Below are 25,704 nucleotides of genomic sequence, written 5' to 3'. Positions count from 1 at the left end.
AAATCAGTGTTTCAATCTCTTCTTCATTAGGGTCCCTAAGGAGCCTTTCAGGTGCACAGTGGTTAAAGCACTTGACTGCTAATGAAAGGTAGGAGATTTGAACCAACTAGTCACTCCCTGAGAGTAAGATGTGGACGTCAGAGTCAACTGTACAGCAGTGGGTTTGTTTTCTGTTTGGATTAAGGAACCTTTCTGAAGTCCCTGGATGATCCAAAAGGTTCATGCGTTTGTCAGATACCCGAAAAGGTTGAGTCCACTCAGAGGTACCACAGAAGAAATGTCTAGAAATCTGCTTAGAAGAACTGTCGATGAAAACACTATGGAGCCCAGTTCTACTCTGAAACACAAGGGGCTGCTGTGACTCAGAACTGACTCAATGGCAACTGACTTAGTTTTGTTTCTTAAGGAGCCTTTCTAGCTGTATCTTCTTATAATTGTCCCCATCACCATGAAATGTTAACCCCACAGACAGACTTGTACTCTGTCTGTGTACTGTATATGTATCTGATATTTAAAGACGCCCACCCCCAGCAACCAATTTTTGTTCATGTTGAGAATTCACAGCTCAAACAATCTGTGAATTAAGAGAGGAAGATTTAAAATAAAAAAGAATAAAACAAGGGCAAATAGGGATGAGAAAACATCCAAATACAAAACACTGTTTTGGAAGAGCTAAATATAGAATTAGCCTCTACTTCCCTGTAAATTCAACAATTAAGGCGAACAGCAATAGTATCTATGCTTTTTCCTTACCATCTGGTTTAAAAGAGGTGCCTGATTGGGCATCCCACCATAATGCATGGAACGAGAGAAGCCTTGGCCATTGGACGTGCCCAGCTCCCCAGGTGTCTGTGTGGAACGGCTGCTCTGATCGTCCCCAGAAGAGGAAGCCCGGCGGCGAGTTGGGGGCAGTGACTTCCCTCCATTCTCCACGGGCTGCTGTTTCCTACCAGGCCCATCGGGTTCTCTAGAGCGGGTCCAAACATGGCTCGCACTGCTTCGTCCGGTGCGACTCCGTCTCTTCTCCCGCTTTTCATCCTCTCTGATCCAAAATTCTTCATCCGTGTCTCCATCCTCACCAGGAAAATGTTTCATCATTGCCCGATGGAAACACCTCTCTAAATTGTCAGACATCTTGGTATATTCTGTAGTCATAGGGAGATACAGAGAGTGGCCTGAATTTAAGACTGTTCTCTTACTAAGAATTGATAAAAGATGCTATTGGGGTAAGCCTTGGGTTTAACTCAACCCGAGGGCACATATTCTAGGACTATGGATACAAGCCAGGGTTTCTGTCCACAAGAAGTTCAAAGGAGTGCACCTATGACAAGGGGGACTAGTATTCCAAACCAGTAAAAATGAAATTCTTTAAAGTATCATCAACCTTCTAAGAAAGGGTTATATTGCTTTCAGTTGAACTCTCTATAGGTTCCCTTAAGGAGCATTTCCAATCAAAATCCCTATAATTAAGTTAAGGGTAAAACAAAATATAGGGGGAAAATCCCAATAGCTAAATTCTAGTTACTGGATCTACTCAATTTTCAAATGAAAACATTTTGAGTGACAAATTACAAAAAAAATCTGTAACTAGAAACTATATGAAAATTAAATGTAAACTTGTCTAAAATGTAGAGTTTCCTTCTGAAAAGAAGTGTACTGGAACATCAGGCGAGCCAGGCTAGAACATTTTGACAGTGGAGAGCAACCCCAAGTCTGTGGGAGGAGAACACAACATTTCTCAGCATGGCAGAAATGAATAAAGGAGCCATAATTACTTTCTCAGGAGCTCTGGTAGCGTAATGGTTACAAATCGGGCTGCAAACCACAAGGTTAGCAGTTCAAAACTACCAGGTGCTCCGCAGGAGAAAGATGAGGCTTTCTGCTCCTGTAAAGATTTACAGCCTCGGAAACCCTGTTTAGGGTCGTGGCTATGGGTCAGAACTGACTCGACAGCACATAACAACAACAATTACTTTTTCAGAGTTCTGATCTGCAAATTTCAATATATGATTTGAGAATCAGATCCATTAGGTTCAATCTAGTCTTTGGGCATTGTCTGTGTGAAGGAAGTACACTATAATTTAGGCCTAGTCTCTGGAATGATGAGAAAGATTTTGAGTCTAGGGAGCTAATATCTGCCCTTTCTACCAATGTGGGGGAAGTGAAATGACTGGCACATACAGTGTAAGTGGCACGAATGGCCAACCCCATGGCTATTAACAAGCACTCTCTTTATAGTCCTGAAGGAGGTCTGAATCATTAGGGTGCGAATTTCTACAAGAGGAAACCTCTTTTACATTAGGCAAACACATGTCCAGTGTAACTTCTTGCTCACTCACCACTACTTTCCCCATTATATTTTCGACAATTTCTGAATATAGTCTTCATATCATTTACAAATTCTTCCTTGGTACAGTATAAACCTCCATTTAGTTTCTTCTCCATACTTGAAATATCCATAGGGACCTAGAAAAGAACACAAAATGATTTGATGATTGAGGCTAAAACAATCTCTTAGTTCCTGTGAAGTTAAGGCATTATGCCCAAGAGCCTGCAGTACACCCCAACCACCCAGATTTTCTAAAAAAAGTTAAACAAAGGCAGACAAAATAACAATAAAAACCAAGAAAGATATATAGAGTACAACAGATATAATCAGAAAGGGAGCCTGTACCTTAATAATCTGGTAATAGTTGGGGGCGTAAGATTCATCCACAGGTTCCAAAAAGGGCCAGGAATCCTTGTGAGCCTTTACTACATCTAGAACTGAAAGCAAAGGAGAAACTAACTTCATACATTCACACAGGAACACTTATATCAGAAACATAGTAGTTGAGTATGGATACTGACCTTTATACATGGCAGTGAAATCATCATCCAACTCAAAGCTATAAATTATAATAAAATAAAAATTAATAGCAACTCTGAGCACTTTCTTTTCTAAGTTCTCCTAGTTCGATCAGTTACACAGATGACATAACTGACAGTTGAAATATTCCCAATAGTTTATTAAGTAAGTCTGTAGCAATGATAACACTCCTTTATAAATATGAAGATGAGGGATTGTATACCCTCACAAAAATGAACTAAATTTCCTCATCTAAAAAATCAAAGGGTGGCCTAGATAACCCAGAATTGAATCTATGATTCAACAATGTGAATTATTTAACAGCATATTCCTTCCCTTTTGCACTTTTGTCCAGTAGTTTACTTCTGTGTCATTTTTACACTATAATGTTGCTCTGATTTCATTAAAGGACTGGGGAAGTAGATCTTGGTGAAAACCATCACTGAGATACCACAGAAGGAAATAAGACTGTGTGTGAGAGAGAAGAGACTGGACCAGTGCGCGTGCGTGCATGTGCAGAGTCAAAGTGCTTCTATGAAAAAAATTAAGTAAAATAACATGCAGAAAAGTAAGCCCTATTGTCATAAACGTGCAACACGGAATAATGCACACACAGAAAAAAATATCAGATTCGTAACATTATAAGGCAATAAGCTCTAACCTGAATCCAAACCCTACCTTCTGCATGAGAATTTTTACATGTATGCATTTTTCTGTGTGTGCATTTATGGCAGTGGAGTTTCATGTGGGCTTTTTGGGTATACTGCCCCATCCACTACCTTGAAAAGGCAATACCATTGCCTACTACACAAGGTTGTTACGGATTAAATGAGAAATAAGTGTAGCACAATGTCCGAGTGGTAATAAACGTTACCATCTACTGTTGTTTTTAAACACTCACAGGTCTTTAGTCCTTTTTTCTTCCCTCATGGGGGAATTAGGGTCCAGATGTGAAAGTTCTGGAGGCAGCTCTTTCCCTTGAGCCAGTAGCCATGCCCGTTCTTCCCTGAGCTTTCTCCTCTTAGCTCGATCTACAATGAACATAAAATATTATACATAACAATTAGATGTTTAGTATGGAGAAAGAAAAAACAGGTCACAATAGCACTACACCATGGAATTATTTTTGCTCCATATGTAACCTTTCTTTTCAGTAGTTAGGCTATTTCTGTAGAAAGTTGAATGAAAATTATCCTTCTCTGCCTATCGCAGGCATTTTTTTTTAACCTTTGTCTCAAGAACACAACAGTGCTTTTTTAGGATCAGACACACAGAGCTCTCAGGGTTTTAAAGTGACATACATGCACAACAATGATCTTTGTTTTCCACACCCAATGCTGGGAGCACATCCCTGCCATGGTAGTGGAAGTGGCAAGTTTAGCGGGAAAAGGGAAAGACGCCAGCTAGAATTGGCTAGGAGGGAGGGACAATTTTTTTTCAGCCTCATACAGATGTCCATGTGAAATACATTTGGCATTCCAATTCTCAGGCACTCGTGTGAGCAGAGAACATGGTCAGGAGTAAAGAAAAGAGGAAAAGGGGATGAAGAGAAACAGTAATATCAGACACTAAGATCAGAATCTGGAATTAGAGCAGTGAGGGCAAATCGTTTAATTTGTGTTCCTCAAGGGATAGGCTTGGTGCCATCTTGGCAGATGATTAAATTAAGAATTAAATTGAGAATCTTGCCATGGAAAGATGATTCAAATTTATCTGGTTGGGCCCTAAATTCAATTGCAAATGTCTTTAAAGAAAGACAGAAGCAGATATGACACCCAGAAAGGTCTTTTAAAGAAAGATTTTAAGATGCCAGCCTTGGAGGTTGGAGTTATGCAGCCACAAGCAAAGAATGCCTATGCCACTGGAAACTGGAAGATGCAAAGAGCAGATTCTACTTTTCATCCTTTATAGGAAGGAGCACAGCCCAAAGACAACCTGACTCTGGCCCATTGATACTGGTTTTAGATTTCTGCCTGCCAGAACTTTGACAGAATAGAATACATTCCTGATGTAAACCACTTAGTTTATGGTCATTTGCTACATCAGCTGCCAGAAACCAGTACAACTATCTTTACATATTTACTCAGTAAGGATGCTGGGCTAAAAGTCTTGGTTTCATTATCAGGGTTAATGATAAAACCCTAGATTGACTCATATTTTCTCTTAGCACCTTTAAGATACAATCCCATTTTCATTTAAATCCAAGTTGTTCCTGAGAAATTGGCTATTATAATTACAGATCAACCTTCAAGGTAATCTGCATTTCCCAAACCAGTTAAGTCACATGTTGTGTAATACAGTACCGTGTGTACATGTAAATTCATATAAATTTATATCTAAAGGGTCACTGAGAGTCAGAATTGACTCAACAACAACATATCATAGGCACTCAAGTCCTGTTGTGGCAATATAGAATAAGCGCTAAACCACAAGATCTGTGTGAACTGCAAGGTCGGTAGTTCAAACTTAACAGTTGCTTCTTGAGAACCCTATATAGGGTTGCTATGGGTTGGAACTGACTCATTGGCACTAACAATAACAAATTATGGTCATCAATCATATTACAGCTATGATAATTAAGTCACAAAATAAGAGTAATGTCTGTATAAGTTAAACAACATTACACAATAATGTATTTATTAAAAACAGAATCCTACTGAATAATGAAGAAAAGTTATTATTTTCTTGAATTTAAATCTAGCATTGGAAATAAGGTGCAGGTAAAACCATACAAGGGGTTCTATGCATAATATGGCCCAGGGTAAGTATGTTAAGAGTAGAGTACTTTCATTAGAACTAAATAGGGGTTAGTTAACAAGTTAGGCAACTGGGTACTACATAAAAATGGGAAGAAAATAGCTAGCCATCATTCCAGAATTATTTCATTTTAAAGCTAAAATATTATCTAAATTTTGTACTGAAATACTGCATTTAAAAAGTCTTAATATATTTATATAAATGTTAAGGTGTAGGCCAATAATTGATCAAGACTATCTAATCTCTATCGTGACTTATAAAGTTTAGGGAGTCCTAGTGTGGTGCTGCTTAAGGATAAGCAGTAAACTCAAGGTTGATTTGAATCACAAGGTTGGCATTTCTAACTCAGCAACTGCTCTTCAAAAACCCTGTATAGGATGGCTATGAGTTGGAACAGACTAGACAACACGTAATGACAACACGCTTACAAATACAACTGCTATCCAAGAAAATATCCTCTTTATTGCAGTGCTACAAATGAAAGAAAAATCTCATTATACCAAGACCAAGACCCGAACCTGGCTCTAAGACAGCTACTCTATCCTAGTAATACTAATGTCGATATTCTACATTTGTATAACATCACACAACAACAAAAACAACTCTCATTTGAAGCATTATTATTTGTATCTAAAATATTTCTGTGCAATTAGTTGACTGCAGTAACTCACTACTTTTTAAAAAAAATTCTACAAGGAGGATATGGAATCCTCCTGGTGTGGTGGCATAGAGGTTAAGTACTTGAATGCAAGGTCAGTTTAAACAGCCATTCCTTGGGAACCCTATACACGGGTTGCTATGATGTCACAACTGACTCAATGGCATGTGGGAAATAGTAGAGATCTTAGCAACAAGCAAGAATGACAAATACAAGACTTTTATGAGGAGTGCTGGGTCAATGAGACTGCTGGATAAAAATATACGAGCCGGAAGACAACTCACAAGGTATTAAATAGGCACTACCAGAAGTAGCTTAAGGAGCTCTGGTAGCGTAGTGGTTACGAATGGGGCTGCGAGCCTTAGGGTCAGCAGTTCGAAACTACCAGCTGTTCCCTGGGAGAAAGATGAGGCTTTCTGCTCCCGTAAAGATTTACAGCCTCGGAAACCCTGTACAGGGTCGCTATGAGTTAGAACCGACTCCATGGCATGTAACAATAACAACAACAACAACAATCAGAAGTAGCTTCATGAGGGTACCTGGCCTGAATCAGCATTGGGCTCAGGTTGGCTACTCCATGAACACACCTCATTCGGGATTTGGGACTGCATAGGAAGCACACATACATACCTTCCACTGCCTTGACCTTTTCCTCCAACTCCCGTTTCCTCTCTTCCTTCAGCATCTGTTCCTGCTCCTTCTTCTGGACCGCTAAAAGAATCTGACGTTCTTCTTCTTCTTCTTTGCGCTTCTGTTTTTCTATTCTGGTAAGCATAGGAGTTTCCTATGAGAGGCCAATAAGTTTATCAAGTCAATACACATAATACAAGATCAGTTCTTTATCCTGAATAAAACTCAAATTAATGAATTTAGTCTTGTCTAAGAATTATACCGGACAAGAGAATTCTGAATATAAATGCAAGCTGATTGCATCATCGCTGGGTGTGTAAATATGTTGTTGTTGCTGCTAAGTATTGAGAATACATTTCCTCCTCCTATGCATACTATGCAAACCTGGTGTAGTGCTGTAGTTAATGTGCTAGATTGCAAGGATGGTTTGACCTCAAGGTTCAAGTTCACCAGTCGCTCCTTGGAAACCAACTTGACAGCACTTAGCTACAACATGTACATTGTGGTTTAAAAAAAATTCTACGTAAGATAAAAATGACAATGATAACATGAAAGGCAGTGAGTGCAGACAGAATTAAGGTGAAAAGGATAAGGAGAATCCATGAATTGTTGAAATGGTGTGTCTTTGGCTGAGTATAATTTCCTAAAATGATAAAAAATTAAAAATGAAAACCAATCATTGCTATCCCAATATATTACACTGCGTATTTTCGAATTTAACTAGTTTGAATGTAACTGTTTAGTCCAGAACTGAAGTTATTCATTTTAACTTTTGCCATCAACTTTTGTTCTGATGAGAAAGCCAAAACTTTAAAATTGTTTTGAGGAGATAATACTGGTTGTTTTCATAAGAGAACATCTTTTAAGTTGTAGAGACAAAAGAATGAATCACATGCCATCAAAGGTACTAGAATTCAAGTTGTTGTTTTAGTTGTTAATTGCTGTCGATTTGATTCCAACCCATAGCGACCCTGCATAGGGTTTCCACGGAGCAGCTGGTGAGCTTGAACCACCGACCTTGCAATTAAAATGACTTTGCAGTCTAACGCGTTAGCCCACAGCGTCAAACCAGAAGTCCATGTTACCCCCACAGAAAAGATGTAGTTCAATCATTCAATTTTAGGTAAAATCTAATCAGGAATTAGATTCACTATGCTTTATTTAAGTAACAGATCTTTTTAAGCAGGTGTGGCATTGTGGGTTAATGCACTGGACTGTGAGGTCAGTTTCAATCACAAGGTCTGATGTTCATGCTCAACAGCTACTCTTAAAAACAACATGACGGCTGGACCTCAAGGTCAGTTTGAACGGCAAGGTTGGTAGTTCAAACCCACCAGCCACTTTTCAGAAAACCTATACATGGTTGCTATGGGTTGGAACCAACATCACAGCACTTAAACAACAACGTGATGACTGGAATTGTGGTTGCCTTGGAGGGCCACACAAAATGATTTCACGAGACTTATTTGTACTGGGGAGTCCTGATGTGGCGCTGTGGGTTAATGCGCCCTACTGCAAAGCCGTTTGAACTGCAGGGTTGGCAGCTGCTCCTTGGAAACCTATAGAAGATCGCTATGGGTTAAAAGCAACTCGATGGCACTGAACAATAACAACAACATTTATACTGGACATTCCCTATCCTTGGGGTAAATGCTGCCCTTTTGATCTCAAATGGTTGACTATTCTATCATGTCTGTACCTCACCTGAGGGGACTAAGGGTCCTAATCATACGGCTCTACCAGTTTCTAACTGACTAGTAAGCTTGATCTTCATTATTCTGAGTTTTGTTCCACATTTCCTTCCACTCTACCCAGGACCATCTAATGTGATCCCTTTTAGAGCCGTTGGGAGTGGTAGCCAAGTACCACCTGGTTCTTCTGGTTTCTACGATAGTGACTTGTAAAGACTTTATTATCAGCAAAGTAAGTATCTTGAATGAAAAGCAAAGTAAAGATGAATAACAACCCAAGTACATGACTGAACATGTAACACATAACATACTGAATACATAGAATGCTATCACTATAACATAATTTAAAGAAAGGTCCCTAAATTCTTCTTTACCTTGTACTCAAAACAGGCAGTTTAGCTACGCTAGATGTTGATTCTGAAATTGAGCTCTGACAAGGACAATTCCTCAGAAGATTGCTTGTCTGGGCATTGCTTACTAAACTTATATTTTAGTTATACAATGTACTTTTCTGTATATTCCCTGATACTATACACCATGTAATAATATTGTTGCTTTTGTTACATGCCCTTGAGTTGGTAGGACTCAGAGAGAACATATATAGGGTTTCTGAGGAGTAGCTGGTAGATCTGAACGGCCAATGTTGTAATTATTCTATAGTGCCACACCATGATAATGCATGCTTGCTTATTCCACCCCTACCCAAAGGACTCCTCAAAATAGATCTGACCGTGACAATGCGAATGGAGTAAAGCCCATGAAAGCAAAGCCCTCGGGACCTTCATTTGCTGATGGGGAACAAAATGAAGAGAAACAGCTGTAAACATCCAATGATAACTGGAACATGGATTGCACGAAGTACGAACCTAGGAAAATTGGAAATTGTCAAAACTGATACGGAATGCATAAACATCGATTATTTTAGGCATCAGTGAGCTGAAATGGACTGGTATTGGCCATTTTGAATCTGATGACCACATGGTTTACTACGCCGGAAATGACAAATTGAAGAAGAATGGTGTTGCATTTACTGTCAAATAGAACATATCCAGATCAGTCATGAGGTACAACGCTGTCTTTGATAGGATAATATTCAGTTAATACTGCTATTATTCAAATTTACGCACCAATCACTAAGGCCAGTGAGGATGAAACAGAAGAATTCTACCAACTTCTTCAATCTGAAATTGATCAAACATGCAATCAAGATGTATTGAACATTACTGGTGACTGGAAAGCAAAGGTTGGGAAAAAAGAGGAAGAAGGATCAGTAGTTGGAAAACAAGGCTTTGGTGATAGAAATGATGCTGGAGAACTCATGATAGAATTCTGCAAAACCAATGATTTGTTCATTTCAAATACCTTGTTCAGACAGCACAACAGATGACTATACACATGGACCTTACCAGATGGAATACACAGAAATCAAACTGACTACATCTGTGGAAAGAGACAATGGAAAAGCACCATATCATCAGTCAAAACAAGGCCAGAGGCAGACTGTGGAACAGACTATCAATTACTCATATGCTTCAAACTTGAGCTGAAGAAAATGCAAACAAGCACACGAGAGCCAAAACATGACTTTGAATATATCCCACCTGAATTTAAAGATCATCTGAAGAACAGATTTGACACATTAAACACTAAAGACTGGAGACCAGAGGAGTTGTGGGATGACATCAAGAACATCATACAGGAAGAAAGCAAAAAGTCATTAAGAAGACAAGAAAGAAGGAAAAGATCAAAGTGGATGTCCAGCGTAGAGCTACTAAAGCTAGTGGAAGAAATATGTACAAGAGCTGAACAGAAAATTTCAAAGGTCAGCTCAAGAAGACAAAGTCAAATATTACAATGAAATGTGCAAAGATCTGAAGTCAGAAAACGAAAAGGGAAGAACATGCTCAGCATTTCTCAAGCTGGAAGAACTGAAGAAAAAAATTCAAGCCTCAGCTTATTATTGAAGGATTCTCTGGGCAAATTATTGAATGATGCAGAAAGCATCAAAAGAAGATGGAAGGAATACACTACTTTTCCCCATATCTACTTTTCGTGATGTAGAAATAGATATGGGAAAAAGGAAAATAGATAATTACCTAAGTCATAAATCTGAATAGCTATATATTGTTTGCAAAAAACCTTGACAGAGATTTATTATTCTTAAGATGTTAGAGACATCTTATAAATCAAGTACCAGTAGTCTTTCACAGAACAAAAGGAACATTATTACACAATATAGAGAAGATTAATAAACTACCTAAATGATAAAAAAAATGAAAATAACTTCTTCACATACGAAATTGTTAAGATGATAAAAAGTATTATTGTTGTTGTTGTTGTTGTCAGGTGCCACGACTCATAGCGACCCCATGCACAGCAGAACGAAACAATGTCCGATCATGGGCCAACCTTACTATCGCTGCCACACTTGACGCCATCAATGATGCCACCTGGCTGATCTATCTCGTTGGGGGTCTTCCTCTTTTTCTCTGACCCTCTATCTTACCCAGCATGACATCCTTCTCCAGCGACTGTTCCCTCTTGACAATATGACATATGACAAAAGTATGAGAGACAAAGCTTAGCCATCCTGGCCTCCAAGAAGCTCTCTGGCTGCACTTCTTCCAAAACAGATCTATTGGTTCTTTTGGCAGTCCATGGCACTTTTAGTATTCTCCTCCAACACAACTCAAAGGCATCAATTCTTCTTCGATCTTCCTTATTCACTGTCCAGCTTTCATATCCATATGAGGTTATTGAAAATACCACGGCTTGGGTTAGGCACCCCTTAGTCCTCAAGCAGTGAAATGAACACTATCAATCTGTTGTGGCACACTCTGGAGGGCATGTTGCTATATGCATAAAGAATCTAAAGAGTGTAATTAGTGTAGCCATATCATCTTAAAAATACAAATAGTCAAACTTTTAAGTAGATTTAGACCAACTGACTTAAAATCGGGTCATGAAAAATAGCTGTTTCTGAGAAATACTGAAATGATATATGAAATTGCTCACAATGTTACATGAAAAATACAAAGTCAAAAAATGATATTCAATATAATCTCAGTTTTGTAATGCATGCACAGGAAAAATGTATAAAGCAAATATGTAAATTTGGAAGGAATAATGATCCTTGAACTTAGATTATTATGACTTCTAGGGTTTCCAACCCCCAAATCTCAGTCAAGCAACGCACTTTTCTGTGTTCCCTGACACTATACTCCACACAATAACGCTGTTGTTGAGAACCCCTTCCCCCCAAATAAGGGAAATGAACTAGTAACATGTTCCAAATGATTGAATTTTATTAACTTTTCCACTCCTCCACTATGTAATTACATATTCAGTGATCTGCATTAAAGCTTAAAATGTCAAAGCATCAAAAAGGTAAGAACTTGTGGATTTTAAGAAGTGACATTAAACTTTACTGTCGTTAAGCGCCCTCGAATTGTTACTGACTCATAGTGACCCTGTATAGGGTTTTCCAAGGACAAGCTGGTGAGCTTGAATTGCCGACCTTGTAGTCCAGCACATTAACCCACAGTGCCACACCAAAACTACTTTTAAAAAGCATTGTGATAACAACGAACAAAGAATCTTAAAACTTAGGAAAAAACTGCAAATGATTGCTACTCTGTTAAACAGGTACTGCAGGATAATGCACTGCACAGCAAGATCAGTTTGAACTACAAGGTCGATGGTTCAAACCTGCCAGTGGCACCTCAGAAACTATACAGGGTCTCAGAGTCAGAACAGACTTAATGACACTTTAACACCTGGTATGAGCAGTAAGGCAAGCCTGGAATTCCAACCACAAGGTCAGCACTTCAAACCTACCAGTTGCTCTTCTGTAACTCCACACAGTGTTGCTATGAGTCGTAATTGACTGACAACACTTAACAACAACATACACTTAACAACAACATGGGTTAAAAATGTGTAAAGCTTACCTTCCATCATTAGGTGATTTAAAATACATTAGGACTTAAAGGTAAAATAACACAGTAATTTGAATTTACATTAAGGATCTGGTAAAACTGAGTTGAGAGAAGAAAGAAGGGTGAATGTAAAAATAATTTATTCTATTAAGATCAGCACAAGGCTGGTCCCTATGAGTTGGAGGTTAAAGAAATTCCAACTGTGCTACTTTTTCTAAAATGCTGTTATCAATCACTACTCCTCCTGCCTCAATAGTCAACCCATTCCTAGGCTTCCACACTTCACTGCAACTTCTCACATCAAGGAAATGGCTCACCCAAGTTGTAGAGGTTGCTGACTAGCACCAAATTTGTACTTCAGATGTCATTCTGGAGGATTCTCCTCACTCATACAGAACTGGAGCGCACAGCCCCCTCACACCACTAATGAGGCTCATTTTATACACAGGAGAGCAAAATTGACCACACCCCTCCCCTTCTTATATTTCCATGTTGTATCATAATTAGTCACCACTCATAAGTGAGCCAAATAATCCTATCTGCAACTTCCCTACCCAGACCCATCAGCTGAAAGTCATTTGGTGGGCTTTACAAAGACATGGCTGGAATGGACTTAATATATATTCACTGCAGTGCAGTCAAGAGCCTATGCTGGCCCTTCCCTAACTTTGACCAATGTGGCCTACACAAGTGGTCCACCTCTTGACTCCTTCCTTTCACTCCCTCTGTTCTCAGAACACTCATTTCAGACTTCTGCACTTGAAAACAACTACATAGCTGGTGGTCTCTTTGTCTCACATTTCTCATGCTGTGTTTGTTTTCTTTTTCTTTTAAAGCTTTTATTGTGAACTGAGCTATAGTTTACATGGGAGACATAAAGGTTTTTGCATTCATCCCATTGTATTTTGTTTCATTTCTTATGCTCTACTCTCTTTTATTGTAAATTGTTATTATAATATAACTTGAAATATGTACTGTTAAGTTACAGTTTTACATATATCACACGTGGAAAAATTCCAACATCTTTTAATTCCATTTTCCATGAATTTTGTGAAGCTCCTCTTGTGTATCTAAAACAACAACAAAATTATGTTGTACACCAAGAATCTGTGTTAAAATTCTCAGCTCATTTATAACCCCAATGCAAAGAAAATATAAAGAACAGGACTACCTAAACAAACTATTAAACATGAACAAGTCTAATAAAATACACAACAGTCTAATAAAAAAGCAAACACAAATACAAAGCAATTAAAACAAATCTTAAAGTCTTACAATGCAAACATTTTTAGTTAAGAACTGTTTTTAAATTGCTAATGGACAAGGATTGGCCTTTAAATGCTTTGTAGAAAAGAAAGCAGACTACTAGAATCAGGGGGTGACGGAATCTTAATGAGGCTAATTAGGAACAACACTTTGAAATCCTGTAAAGGATTATAAACAGAATATCTGGTTTATGAAGTGTCCATGAGTCCCCTTACTTAATCCTCCCACCCACCAAGGGTAGGTTATCAGACTAATGAGCACCCACAACAATGTTAGCAGTATATTTGAGACTGTACCTCGGTACAGAGGTTCCAAACACTGACAATATCCAGAGACTCCCAACTAAAATAAGCACTGTAGCCCTAATCCCAGACTTCAAGAGACAGTCTCCCCTTCACTGCTATTTTCCCTTGGAGTGACAATTAAAAGAGTTTCTGAGGTGTTAACAGTGGACTCCTGGGTGGCCTATATCATTCAGAAACACTATCTGCAGTCTTTAAAAGTTTGAAGATTCTCTGCTGTTGAAAAAAGGCACAAAACTGATACTACTAAGGTTTTCTCCATAATGTTTGGTATAATAACAGATACTCAGAAACTCAACAAACCCTGGTTGTATATATTTAAGACTAAACAGCAAACATTTAAAAACATGGTCAAGAATAATGAAAAGAACTGTTAGTGTTGAAATGAAGCTTTTGCTTACAGCAATTTTGGCAAATACATGGTCAATATATGAAGTGTAATTAGGGTACTGAGGACTCAGCCCAGGGCTGAAGTTAGGAGAAATGGAAATCACCAGAGATTTCTTCCCAGCTTCAGGATATATGCGATCAAGATTATAGGATCATATATAGTTTTCTCTCCCATTCTGTTTAGCTCCCATATTTCTTGGCATAGATGAGTGAGTGCCTCCGGCATTGCATCCATTATTGAAACATCTTTGGTATTCTGTCAATTTCTGGAGCTCTGTTTTTCTCCAATGCCTTCTCAATGCAGCTTGAATTCATTACTTCAGTATCATTAGTTCTTTATCATATGCTTCCTCCTATTATGGCTTAACAATGACCAATTCTTCTTTTTTTGTACTATGACTCTTCATATTCCTTTCTCTTGATGCTTCCTGCTTCATTCAAATTTCTACCTGTATGTTGCTGCTGTTATGTGCTGTTAAGTCAGTATCAATTCACAGCAACCTTATGTACAGAACACAAAACTGCTCAGTCTTGAGCCAACCTCACAATCATTTGCTAATGCCATACTCATAATACACTTTTTCTTTTTTTACTTTTTTTAAGATTTTATTGTGAACTGAGTGATAGTTTACATGGGAGAACACTGGTTTTACTTTCAACCTATCATATTTCGCTTCATTGCAATGATTACAATCCCCTCTGAGCATTATCATTCAATAGTATTTGCTTACATTCTGTCTTGGCTTTGTTTTTGTATGTACACAAAAACACTCAGGATTATATAATCATTTAAACTACCAAAGGGTACATTCTGCAAGCCTGCCTCCTGGCTGCTAGCACACAGTCTTTCTCTTTCTATGAATCTAGAGTCCTCAGCTGCTCTCTCCATGCCACCATTCATCATCTCTGCCCCCATTTCTGGTGTCGCTCCTCTTTGTTGTTAAGTGCTGTTGAGTCAGTTCCGACCCATAGCGACCCTGTATAGGGTTTCTGAGGAGCAGCTGGTGAACTTGAACCACCAACCTTGCAGTTCAAATGGCTTTACAGTCTGATGCATTAACCCACAACGCCATACCAGGCCTCTCTGGATAGGGTCCCACATTGTTCTCATGCTCTTCTCACTTGATGGTCCTAGAGTACTTTGTGTTCCTAGAATGTAAGATTTAACTGCTCCCCTCTTTGTGTTTTACAACATCTACCTTTACAGTTTCTCTCTTTCACTTTTGCTGCAGCTTTATAGGATAAGTACTGGACTAACTGCAAACTGACCAGCCGCTCCTCAGAAACACTATGGGTAGGAACCAACTTGACGTCCTTTAACAAAAACAACCCTGTTTATAAGCAAGTTTCAGAGTCTCTTCTCACATCAATTTTAGTCTCTTCTTTCTTGTCTTTTTAATCCATGATGTTTTTGTTGGGCTCCAACAACTCATCTGGTCTTTGGTCATTAGTGTTCAAAGCATCAAATATATTCTTGTGATGGTCTTTAAAAATCAGGTGAAATCTCAAGTCATATGTAGAGTCTTTTTTGGCGGATTTGAGTTCATTTCCACTCGGTGCAAGACAGACAGTTATGGGGTGCTGGGAAAAAGCTGGCCTGTAATTGGACAGTAAAGAGTGGGGTTCTCTTGACTTCTTTTTGATGTTTTGCTTTTTTGATATAAAAAGAATCAACCACTTCTCCACTTAGGTCAGCCTGCCTAGTCTACGGGATGGGACAGAGCAGGGCCCTGGCGCCTCGGGAAGCTGTAGTGAGGTGAGCCTTCAGGAGGGGCCTGGTGCTGATAGTGTTGTAGGGCTGCCAGTCTGCTTCCTCATGGTACCCGGGGCCAGGTCAGAGGTGATCACGCCATTGGAGACCTGGGGGGATCCTGAGCGCTCTGGAGACTCCAACACAGGGGCCATGAATGGGACGATGGCCTTCCCGAAGAAAAAGCTTACCCACCAGTGGCCAGGATCCGCCTTGGGTAGCCCTGGGTGGTGAGGGATAGCTTCCCCAGGGTAGTCGGCACTTTCAGGAGCTGTTACTGGAAGTGGACCCCAGGCGGCACAGGTAATAAGTCGTGGGTGGCCACGTGTGAGCCAATGGAGGGGATGGCCGCCATGCTTGATGTCTGGTGGGAACCTTGGCGGTAATCCCTTGGGGCCTCGGCGCACGGTCGCGGATGGCAAGGAGCGGGGAGAGGAAAGGGGCTAAGCTACCAGGCCCATTGGCACAATAGACTGAGGAAGACCGCTTCACGACCGCGACGCGTGCGGTGTGTACGCATGCTCAGACACTCCGGCATATATACACGGCGCTGTTCCTACTCCACAGTGGGCCGTCATATGTAGAGTCTTGATTTGTTTTAATTTTCTACTGCTTCAACCCAAACTTGCATATCATATGAGCAAATAATGGTATGTTCTGGAGGTAGCTCTTAATCTTGTTCTTACTCATGATATTAGCTTCTTTATTGGCTCATTCCACAAATGTAGTCTGTTTGATTCCTATGTATACCATACGTGAGGTCCATTTGTGCAATCGCCATATATACTGTTGAAAAAAGGTATTCTTAATGAATAAGTGATTGGCTTTACAAAATTCTATTATGTGATATCCAGTTTATTTCTATCACCACGGCTATATATTCCAATTACCTATCCTTTGTTCCCATCATTTAAACCCACAAAGTTTCAATGCATGTTGACTGCATGTTTCATCAATTTCAGGCAAAAAAAGTTGGTAAAAATCTTCAATTTCATCTTTAGCATTGGCAGTGGTTCATATATTTAAATAGTTGTATTAAATGCATGGATATTATCCTGTCACCGACTTTTACTTTAAGGATTGTTGTTAAGGTGCTGTGGAGTCGGTTCCAACTCATATTGACCTTGTGCACAAAATAATGGAACACTCTTCGTTCGGTCTAGAGGCATCTCTACAATTATGCTTGAGCCCATTGTGGCTGCCACTGTGTACATCCACCTCCTTGGGTGTCTTCCTCTTTTTTGATGATCTTCCAAGTTACTGCTCTTGAAATGTTCTTTTTGATGATGAATGTGATGCCGTTCTTCCTTAATTTTTGTCATTTCAGTAGTAGATCATATGACTGTTAGATTCAAAATGGAAAAGACCAGTCCATTTTAATTCATGAAAGCCTAAGATAGTACATATTGTAGGCATTCATGAATTAAATGGACTATTTTTAAGTATCAATTTCATTTTTGACAATTTCTTATTTGCTTTGATTAATATAATTGTATATTCCATGCTGATTCTTCTCACTTCGAGTCATGTCACATCAGCAAACAAATTTTTATTCTCATTCAAGTCACTAAGGTTGAATCTACTTTGAGGAGACAGCTCTTTCCCAGTTATCTTTTGAGGGCCTTCCAAACTGAGGGGCTTGTCTTCTGACACTATGTTAGGTAATGTTCCACTGCTGTCTTAAAGGTTTTTTTTTTTTTTTTTTTTAAAAACGGTTTTTATTGTGGATTGAATGAAAGTTTCCAGAGCAGATGTCCATAAAGTTTTTACTGGCCAATTGTTTTCAGTAGTAGACTGCCAGCTTCTTATTCCCAGTGTAAGGCTAGAAGCTTCATGGTACACTGAAACCTGTACACCACAGTTGACCCTGGTGGTATTTGAAATGCTGCTACAAGTTCCAGTATCACAGCAACACACAAACAACCACAGTATGATAAAGTGACAGATGTTGTGTTAGGTGTTATCAAGTCAGTTCTGACTGATGGCAACCCTGTATAGGGTTTTGGAGGAATAGCTGGTAAGTTTGAACCGATGACTTTGTTGTTCAAACAACTTTAATTAAAAACATAAAACAAACAAACCACACTGCAATTCAGCACATTAACCCACAGTGTCATACCAGGACCCCAAACTAACAGATGAATGGTGGATAATACATTGCAGTAAATAGAAATTTAATAGGTCTCTATATTCAGGGCTCAAAGTAGAGTATAGTTAATGACAAAATCTCTGTAACATACAATCATGTAGTCACTTGAATATACGAATCAGAAAAGCACTACGTCAGTCAGTAAGAAGTTTTCACAAAGCAGTAGTTCAACAAATGACTCTGTCTATGAGTCCCTGAATGTTGCAAAGATTAACAGGCTTAGCTAGATGGTCAAGTCGACCATACTTTAGAACATATTTAAATTGCAGCCAAATCTGAAGTACTGTTCGCTGACCACATCATACACTTTCCTGCTCTGTGTGTTAAGTTACTCCTGAATGCTGAATTAATAGGTGTCCCAACTACTCTACTTCCAACGGCCACCCATCAAAATCACATGACTCAAGTCAAGCACAGCTCTGCACAGGTCAATTCTACTTCCATTGCCCAACTTAATTTCATCTCTGCATTCATTAAAATAAAACCAAAACCCATTGCGGGAGGGTCGATTCTGACTCATAGCAAGACCCTATGGGACTGAATGAGTAGAACTGGCTCATAGTGAGTTACAGGCTGGGCTGTTAAACACAAGGTTAGTAGTTCAAATCAAATCCTTGGGAGAGAGATGAGGCTTTCTGTCCCCTTAAAGATAGGTGGGTCAGGTATCTCCATAGGTTGCATCTAAGTTCGGCTTTCTGTGTCCTGAATGTCCTCCACACAGTTGGAAGTGAGGAAAAGAAAGGAAAAGACAGATGAGGGGGTTGTCTGCTACTGTGGTGGCTGCTGGTGGTAACAGCAGAAGACATGTGAACACAGGTGATGATTTTCCTCAAATGGAGGCTACAGGTATCCTCAGTGAGAAAGACAAACATCACCGTTTATTCTCTTTCTCCACAATTCCCCCCCATCCCTCCCTTTTTGGTTAAATGAAAGAGAACTTACAAGAAAACAATAAACTGTCTTCTTTGACAGTCTGTAATCATTAGCAAAACAAAACAGAACTGTCTCTTTGTTTTAAAATATTTTTTAAAAATTAAATTTTGGTGGAAATTACTTGGTTAACAACAACATGAAGAAAGGTTCTTACAGTCAGAATGTGTAACTTCTGTGGTTTCAATATAAAAATCTGCATTATTTGGGTTTAGTTGTGACACTGCTTAATCTACAATCTTGAGACTTCATGAAAAATCAAAGAGGTAACAACTCAAAGGATGGAAATCCTCACTGACAATGATAATGTGATTTATACTTCTGTAAGGACTCCTTGGTGTGACGCTGTAGGATCACCATCAGACTATGAACCACAAAGGCCTACAGTTCAAACCCACCAGCTGCTCCTTTGAAATCGCCCAAGAAGATTTAAAAGTCTCAGAAACCCTATACAGGGTTGCTATAAGTCTTCTGACTGAAGGCACGTAACGACAACAATAAACTTCTTTAAGATACTACAGAGCAGTAGGGATAGTTTTAATAAGAGTAGCTTGAGAAATCTTTCCTGTATTCAAGATACAAAATGACTAAATCACGTGCAAAGGAAATCCCAATTATCAAAAGGTGTTGTGATACTCTAAATAGTTCTCCCCAGAGATACCATAGCAGTTTCTTCGAGGATACCTATGTGAATCTCCTTGGTAACCTGTAAGACCCCAACCAACAGGCAGATTTGTTCAACCTTAAATGAGCATAAAAACTTACCATAGACTGTCTTCCAAAATGACAATGCCAGTTTACAGTAAATACTGTTAGCAAAAAGCCAATAAAAGATTAACACCAACTTTGTCAAATGAGATAAAAGTTATTAATGATTAAGGTGGTATTATTGATAAAGAGGGCAGACAAAGTTTCCCTACACGGGTACTTAGCTACTACATTTTGTATGTATTATCTATGCCTTAATCAATTTATTTAGAACCTATTGTGTAAAAGCTGTACAATGCTTTCGGTCCTATAAAGATTTACAGCCTCAGAAACCCTGTATTGAGTCGCTATGAGCCGGAACCAACTCCACAGCATATAGTCAGCTATTACTATGTATCACTCTAGCACTTAACATTTTAAAACCAGTTGCTGCAAAGTTTTACTAGTACATTTTTTCCTTCTATTTAAGTTCATCATAAAAGTCAAATTGTCAAAGTAGTCGATATAATTGTTTACTTCAGAGTTGAGAAAACTATCATACCTCCCAAAACATATTTATTCTGCTTTAACTCTCTGATTTATATTTCATTGGAAAAGAAATATAGATTTAACTTTTTACCAAGATTTCTCAAGTTCCTGTCTCTGTAAACAAGGAAAGGGAAGTGACAGCTGACTGAATGCTTCAGTACAAGCTATGTACACAAATATGGGTTCATTCATTTTATTCTTACTGAAAAGAAAATATAATTTCAGAGAAATTAAGTACCTTATCATAGAGATAGCTAGAAAAGGCAGCACCACAATATAAAGAAGTTTTAAAGAAAAACCTACAATGCTTCTACATTCTATCATAAAAACCCTTTCTTCATAGCCTAGGTTTTGGGTATGATAACTTTAATTACTACATACTAACATATAACAGAGTCTACTTGGTACACGGATCTATTTTCAATGTTCACATTTGAATTTTGTCAATAGGACAGAGAACACTTGATCTATGCAATTAGGGCAAGAAGTGGTAGACAAACACAGTCAAAATAAGGAACGAAAAAAAAAATCTGTATGCCTCAAACATTTTAAATTAATGAATAAAACTAATGCCATTCACCAATCCTGGATCTATGGTCAATACCATTCCAGGGAGTGTGGGTTTTCAGATGGGAGGGGAGTGTTCCTACTTTCACTTTAAACCAAACCACTTCTTAAACCAACATCGTGTCTTTGACATGTTTTTGTAAGTGATGTTGTGGGACTTAAATAAATGCAGAGTACTTGTAGATGTGAATGGTTTTTTTTTTTTTCATTCTCCCCAGTTGTTTGATGCTGTTGTTGCTAAATGCAGTTGAGTTGTTTCTAAGTCATAGTGACCCTGCTAGGGTTTTATGAGGATTTCAATCTTTATGGGAGCAGAAAGCCTCATCTTTCTTCTGGGGAGCAGATATTGAGCTCCAACTGCCAACCTTGTGGTTTACAGTTCTGTGCTTATCATTTATAGTTGTTTCAAAAGGCAGTATACTTTAAAAAGGGGTTCCTAATATGACACTGTAGGATAAACACTGGCTGTCCACCACAACGTCTATGGTTCAAACCCACCAGAGTTCCTCTGAAACCTTACACAGGGGAGCCGAACTGGAACCTATTTTATGGCACTTAGCAACAACACAACAGACTTTTAAAAATAACTCTTCTTTAATGGTTTGTAAGTAAAGATTTTTAATAGGAACTTTTTATGCTTATATTTATAGCTTAACTGGTCAATTAGAATAATAAATACAAAATAATAAATACAACCTATTGTACAAATAGGTTTGTAAAACTTAACAACAGTTGATGCCTCAAGGTCAGTGAGACTACCTAGGGGACAGATTGATAGCCATGGAGCAGTTGTACTCTGTCCACTGGGGTCACTGTGAGTCAGAACTGACTCAACAGCAGTGGATTTTAGTAACAGGGCTCTAAATAAATGAGGGTACACTGAGAATGCTTCTAACATACAGAATTATGTATTACTATATTGTAGGGGGAGTCCCTTGATCCTTCTTTTTGGTTTCTGACTTCATGGTTCTGTAGCCTGCAGGATAGATAAACAATGCTGTGGTAATAAGCACTGGACTTCTAACCACAAAGTAGTAAGTAATTCAAACCCTCTAGATGCTTCTCGGAAACTCTAAGCACTAAGTTAGAACCAATTTGACAACACTTAAAAACAACAAAAGTTCTATTTAAAGTTTACCTTATTTTAGTTTTTTTCACCTCTTGCAAAGAATCAACTTCATGTATTTGAAAATCAATAGTATCAGCCCTGGTGTGGTGTGAGAGGATAGCAATGACTGTTAGCCACAGGTCGGCAATGCAAACCTATCAGCTGCTCACAGAACTCTCATACAGGGTCTCTATCCCTCGGAATTGACTTGACTGCACATAGTAACAATTACTTTCTTGTTTAAAAGGTTATTAATTACTTATACTTTCCCCCTAAAATCTTAGGTTTAATACTGTAGTAAAAAAGAATAATATATTAGTTGATTAGGCATATGATTTATAAATGAATTAATGTGCCCATTTATGACTTCATTGGTCATAAATGAAGGTCATGAAAAGTCAGAAAATAGTTACTTCAGGAAAATTTGATTATGTATTTTAATTACTGGAATCAATTGTCACTATGGGTTGCAGATCGCAAAAATTAAGAGTAATGATGTTTCTCATATGTACTTAAGTATATCGAAAGGTAAATACAGATCTTCTTTATCATCTGTGGCAATCTAAGTGTTAAGGCACGATTTATAAGCTCCTGCAATTAGAGAAAAAAAGGAGTCCTGATGAGGTGCTGTGGGATAAAGCATTAGACAGCAAATTCCATTACCTTCTGGGCAATCATGTTGCAGATCTCAGGCAGGAAGTCCTCACTGAGTAGTTTGTAGAGCTGCCTTTCCCGCAAGGAGGTCCTCTCTCGAAAACTCTCAGTGACCTGTCTCCATTCCTCTTCTGTTTGGCACAGGAGCCACCAAGTGCCTTGGCCTGGCCCTTGGGAACCTGGAAAAGAAAGAGAAAGGTTAACTACACTAGTTCCCACTAGGCCCTTTCTAACTACTGTTTCTCAATTCAAATTCTACCCAGGGCCATACCTATTAATTTTATTTTGAGGTTGACAGAGCATACTTTGAGTTCTCCTGTTACTATCTCCAGTTACAATGAAATGTTCAGAATGGCTACAGTTAACACAAATATGTCTGTTGTGGCAGAATTTAGCGCACTGTTGTCAGCTGTCACTGGTGAACCCATGTGGGTAGAGTAGAGCTCTTCCATAGGGCTGTCGAGGCTGTGACGCTTTAGAAGCAGATAAACAGTCTTGCCTTCTGAGGCACCTTGGGCGGGTATGAACCCCCAGTATTTTGGCTAGTAGTCTAGCAAACCTTTTGTTCTGGACTGAATTCCAACCTCCTAGAGATTGTACAGCAGAGTAGAACTGCCCCAACCATTCACCATTCCAAGGCTGTAAATCATTATGGAAGCAGACGCCACATCTGTGTGCTAGATTTGAGTGAGCTCACGTTAAGTAACAGACAGTGTACCCAGGAATAGGGCACAAACATGAAAAGAATTCATGCTCGTCTCCGATAGTCAAAATGATGAAGAATCAGAGTATCAGGTTAGTAGGAAGAAATAATGAAGAAGAATTAAATAAGGTTTGTTAGAAGGCTATAGCAATAATCTTAACTTTGTATGACTCTGGGAAATGGAGAGCCAGCATAGTAATTATAAATTAATCATGTCTGCTTAATTGAAACGTAAACTCCAGCAAAGATCATTACCATTTCTGGTCTGTGGCTCAGATGTCAAAGAGTTTTCTTCCTGCTTTTCACTGAAACACAGTAAAAAAGTCATCAATTAAGACAGAAACATCCAAAATTGTTCGGAGCTTCCCCCAGAAGGTGAACCAAGCTGGATGACTATACGATTGTGTGTATATGTCAAGGTGGCAAGGTTAGGAGCAGAGACTACTCTATGGAGTAAATGAATACCAGAATGCAGAAGTGTCCGGATATAGGAGAGAACACATTTATCCGTTCAGTAATGACACATAGGTACTCAATGTTACAGCAACATCAAAACACTGTTGTTCTTAAGTGCTGCTGAGTTGACTCCAAATCATAGCGACCCTGTACAGGATTCCTGAGGACCAGCTGGTGGCCAGCTGGTGGGTTTGAACTGCTTGTGGTTTGCAGTCTGGTGCAGATAATGCAGTGCCATACCAGGAATCCAATATCAATATATCAAAAAAAATATATCAATTTTTTTTTTTGAGAACATTACTTTTTAAAAGACTTTCTGGAAACTACAAGATGAGTTAAGTATCAAACGGGAAGAAAAAATTAGAATTCGAATAACCTCCCTGATTCAAGGCTACACTGAAAAGAGTCATATCTGATTTAAACTCATGTAAGGTAGAAGGTGGAGACCTGGTGTGGCACTGTGGGTTAATGCGCTAGACTGTAAAGCCATTTGAACTGCACGGTGGGCAGTTCAAGCTCACCAGCTACTCCTTGGAAACCCTATATAGGGTCGCTATGGGTTGGAGTAAACTCGACGGCACTTAACAACAACAACAAGGTAGAAGGTAAGAAGAACGTGAGCTCTGAAGTCAGCTCTAGTCAAGCTGCCACTTACCATGTGACCTCAGGAAATTTCATTAACTTTCCTATAAAAATGGGACTATTCACAAAGGCCGGGATTACACTCCAAAATGTGTGAGCATGGATAGATTCTTTATTTGTGGCACTCAATAGGGTAGCCACAGTCCCATGTAGCTATGAAACACTTGGAATGTGGCTAATGTGACTGAGAAACAGATTTTAAGTTTTTATTTACTGTAAAACAATTCAGACACATAACTGTCATATTATATATTGGACACAGAGTTTTTAAGGATTGACATCACCAGTAGAGGGTAGTGCAAGTCCGTGTAAGCTTGTTAAATGATTCCATATTCCCAGCATCAGACACTGTAGTTGTTGGTACATGCAGGGGAATGGAGATATCCACAAAATAGCTTTCTAAATATCTAAGGGTTGGAACTCAAATAAAATCAAGAAGTTAGATGGCCTGTGATGGAAGGTAAGAGGTTATAAGGTATTTCTCACAAGAGCTGCTGTAAGATGCAGCTGCAATTAAAATGAAATTTTAACCGCTCTCCTCCTACTCATCGTGTAGAAACGTTTTGCTGTAGTTAGTAAGCAGCACAGTGAGATCTAGCCTTCTCCAAGAATTAAGATGAAGTGTTTAATTATTCTAAAAGTTACAGGGAAGAAGTTTTTTGCCCTGTGCTATGAAAAATTTCAAGAATAAGGCCTAACTATCCTAGATGTAATAGGTTGGATCTACAGAAAAAATATATTTAGACAGAGTAGGTCACAGTCTGCTAAGAGACAATTGTCTCCTAAGAGACACTGACAAAGAATATGTAACAAATGCGTTTTAATGAATGGTGGTTGGCGGTTATGTGTCGTGGAGTTGGAAACAACTCACAGTGACCCTCTATACAGGGTTTCCGAGGCTGTAAATCTTTATAGGAGCAGAAAGCCTTAACTTTCACCTGCGGACCAGCTGGTAGTTTTGAACTGCTGACCTTAAGGTTTGCAGCCTGATTCATAACCACTACACTACCAGAGCTCCTTTTAGTGAAT

The 25,704-nt window shown here is 38.8% G+C and overlaps 1 protein-coding gene across 1 annotated transcript in view; it reads right to left on the bottom strand.

The window, feature by feature from the left end:
• Window positions 1-25,704, bottom strand: part of CECR2 (cat eye syndrome chromosome region, candidate 2) — a 195,443-nt gene that overhangs the window by 25,575 nt on the left and 144,164 nt on the right. The window contains exons 6-13 of the mRNA XM_006862781.1: window positions 23,833-23,882; window positions 22,884-23,053; window positions 6,894-7,047; window positions 3,750-3,879; window positions 2,851-2,888; window positions 2,675-2,766; window positions 2,340-2,466; window positions 754-1,145 (exon numbers count right to left, since the gene is read on the bottom strand). Coding sequence (XP_006862843.1) covers window positions 754-1,145; window positions 2,340-2,466; window positions 2,675-2,766; window positions 2,851-2,888; window positions 3,750-3,879; window positions 6,894-7,047; window positions 22,884-23,053; window positions 23,833-23,882 — 1,153 coding nt within the window. The remainder of the gene's footprint in view (window positions 1-753; window positions 1,146-2,339; window positions 2,467-2,674; window positions 2,767-2,850; window positions 2,889-3,749; window positions 3,880-6,893; window positions 7,048-22,883; window positions 23,054-23,832; window positions 23,883-25,704) is intronic.

This window comes from Chrysochloris asiatica, unplaced genomic scaffold (genome assembly GCF_000296735.1).
Source record: "Chrysochloris asiatica unplaced genomic scaffold, ChrAsi1.0 scaffold00050, whole genome shotgun sequence".
Taxonomy (NCBI): Eukaryota; Metazoa; Chordata; class Mammalia; order Afrosoricida; family Chrysochloridae; genus Chrysochloris; species Chrysochloris asiatica.
The sequence above is the reverse complement of the archived record's forward strand: the minus strand, read 5'-3'. Positions and strand labels throughout refer to the sequence as shown.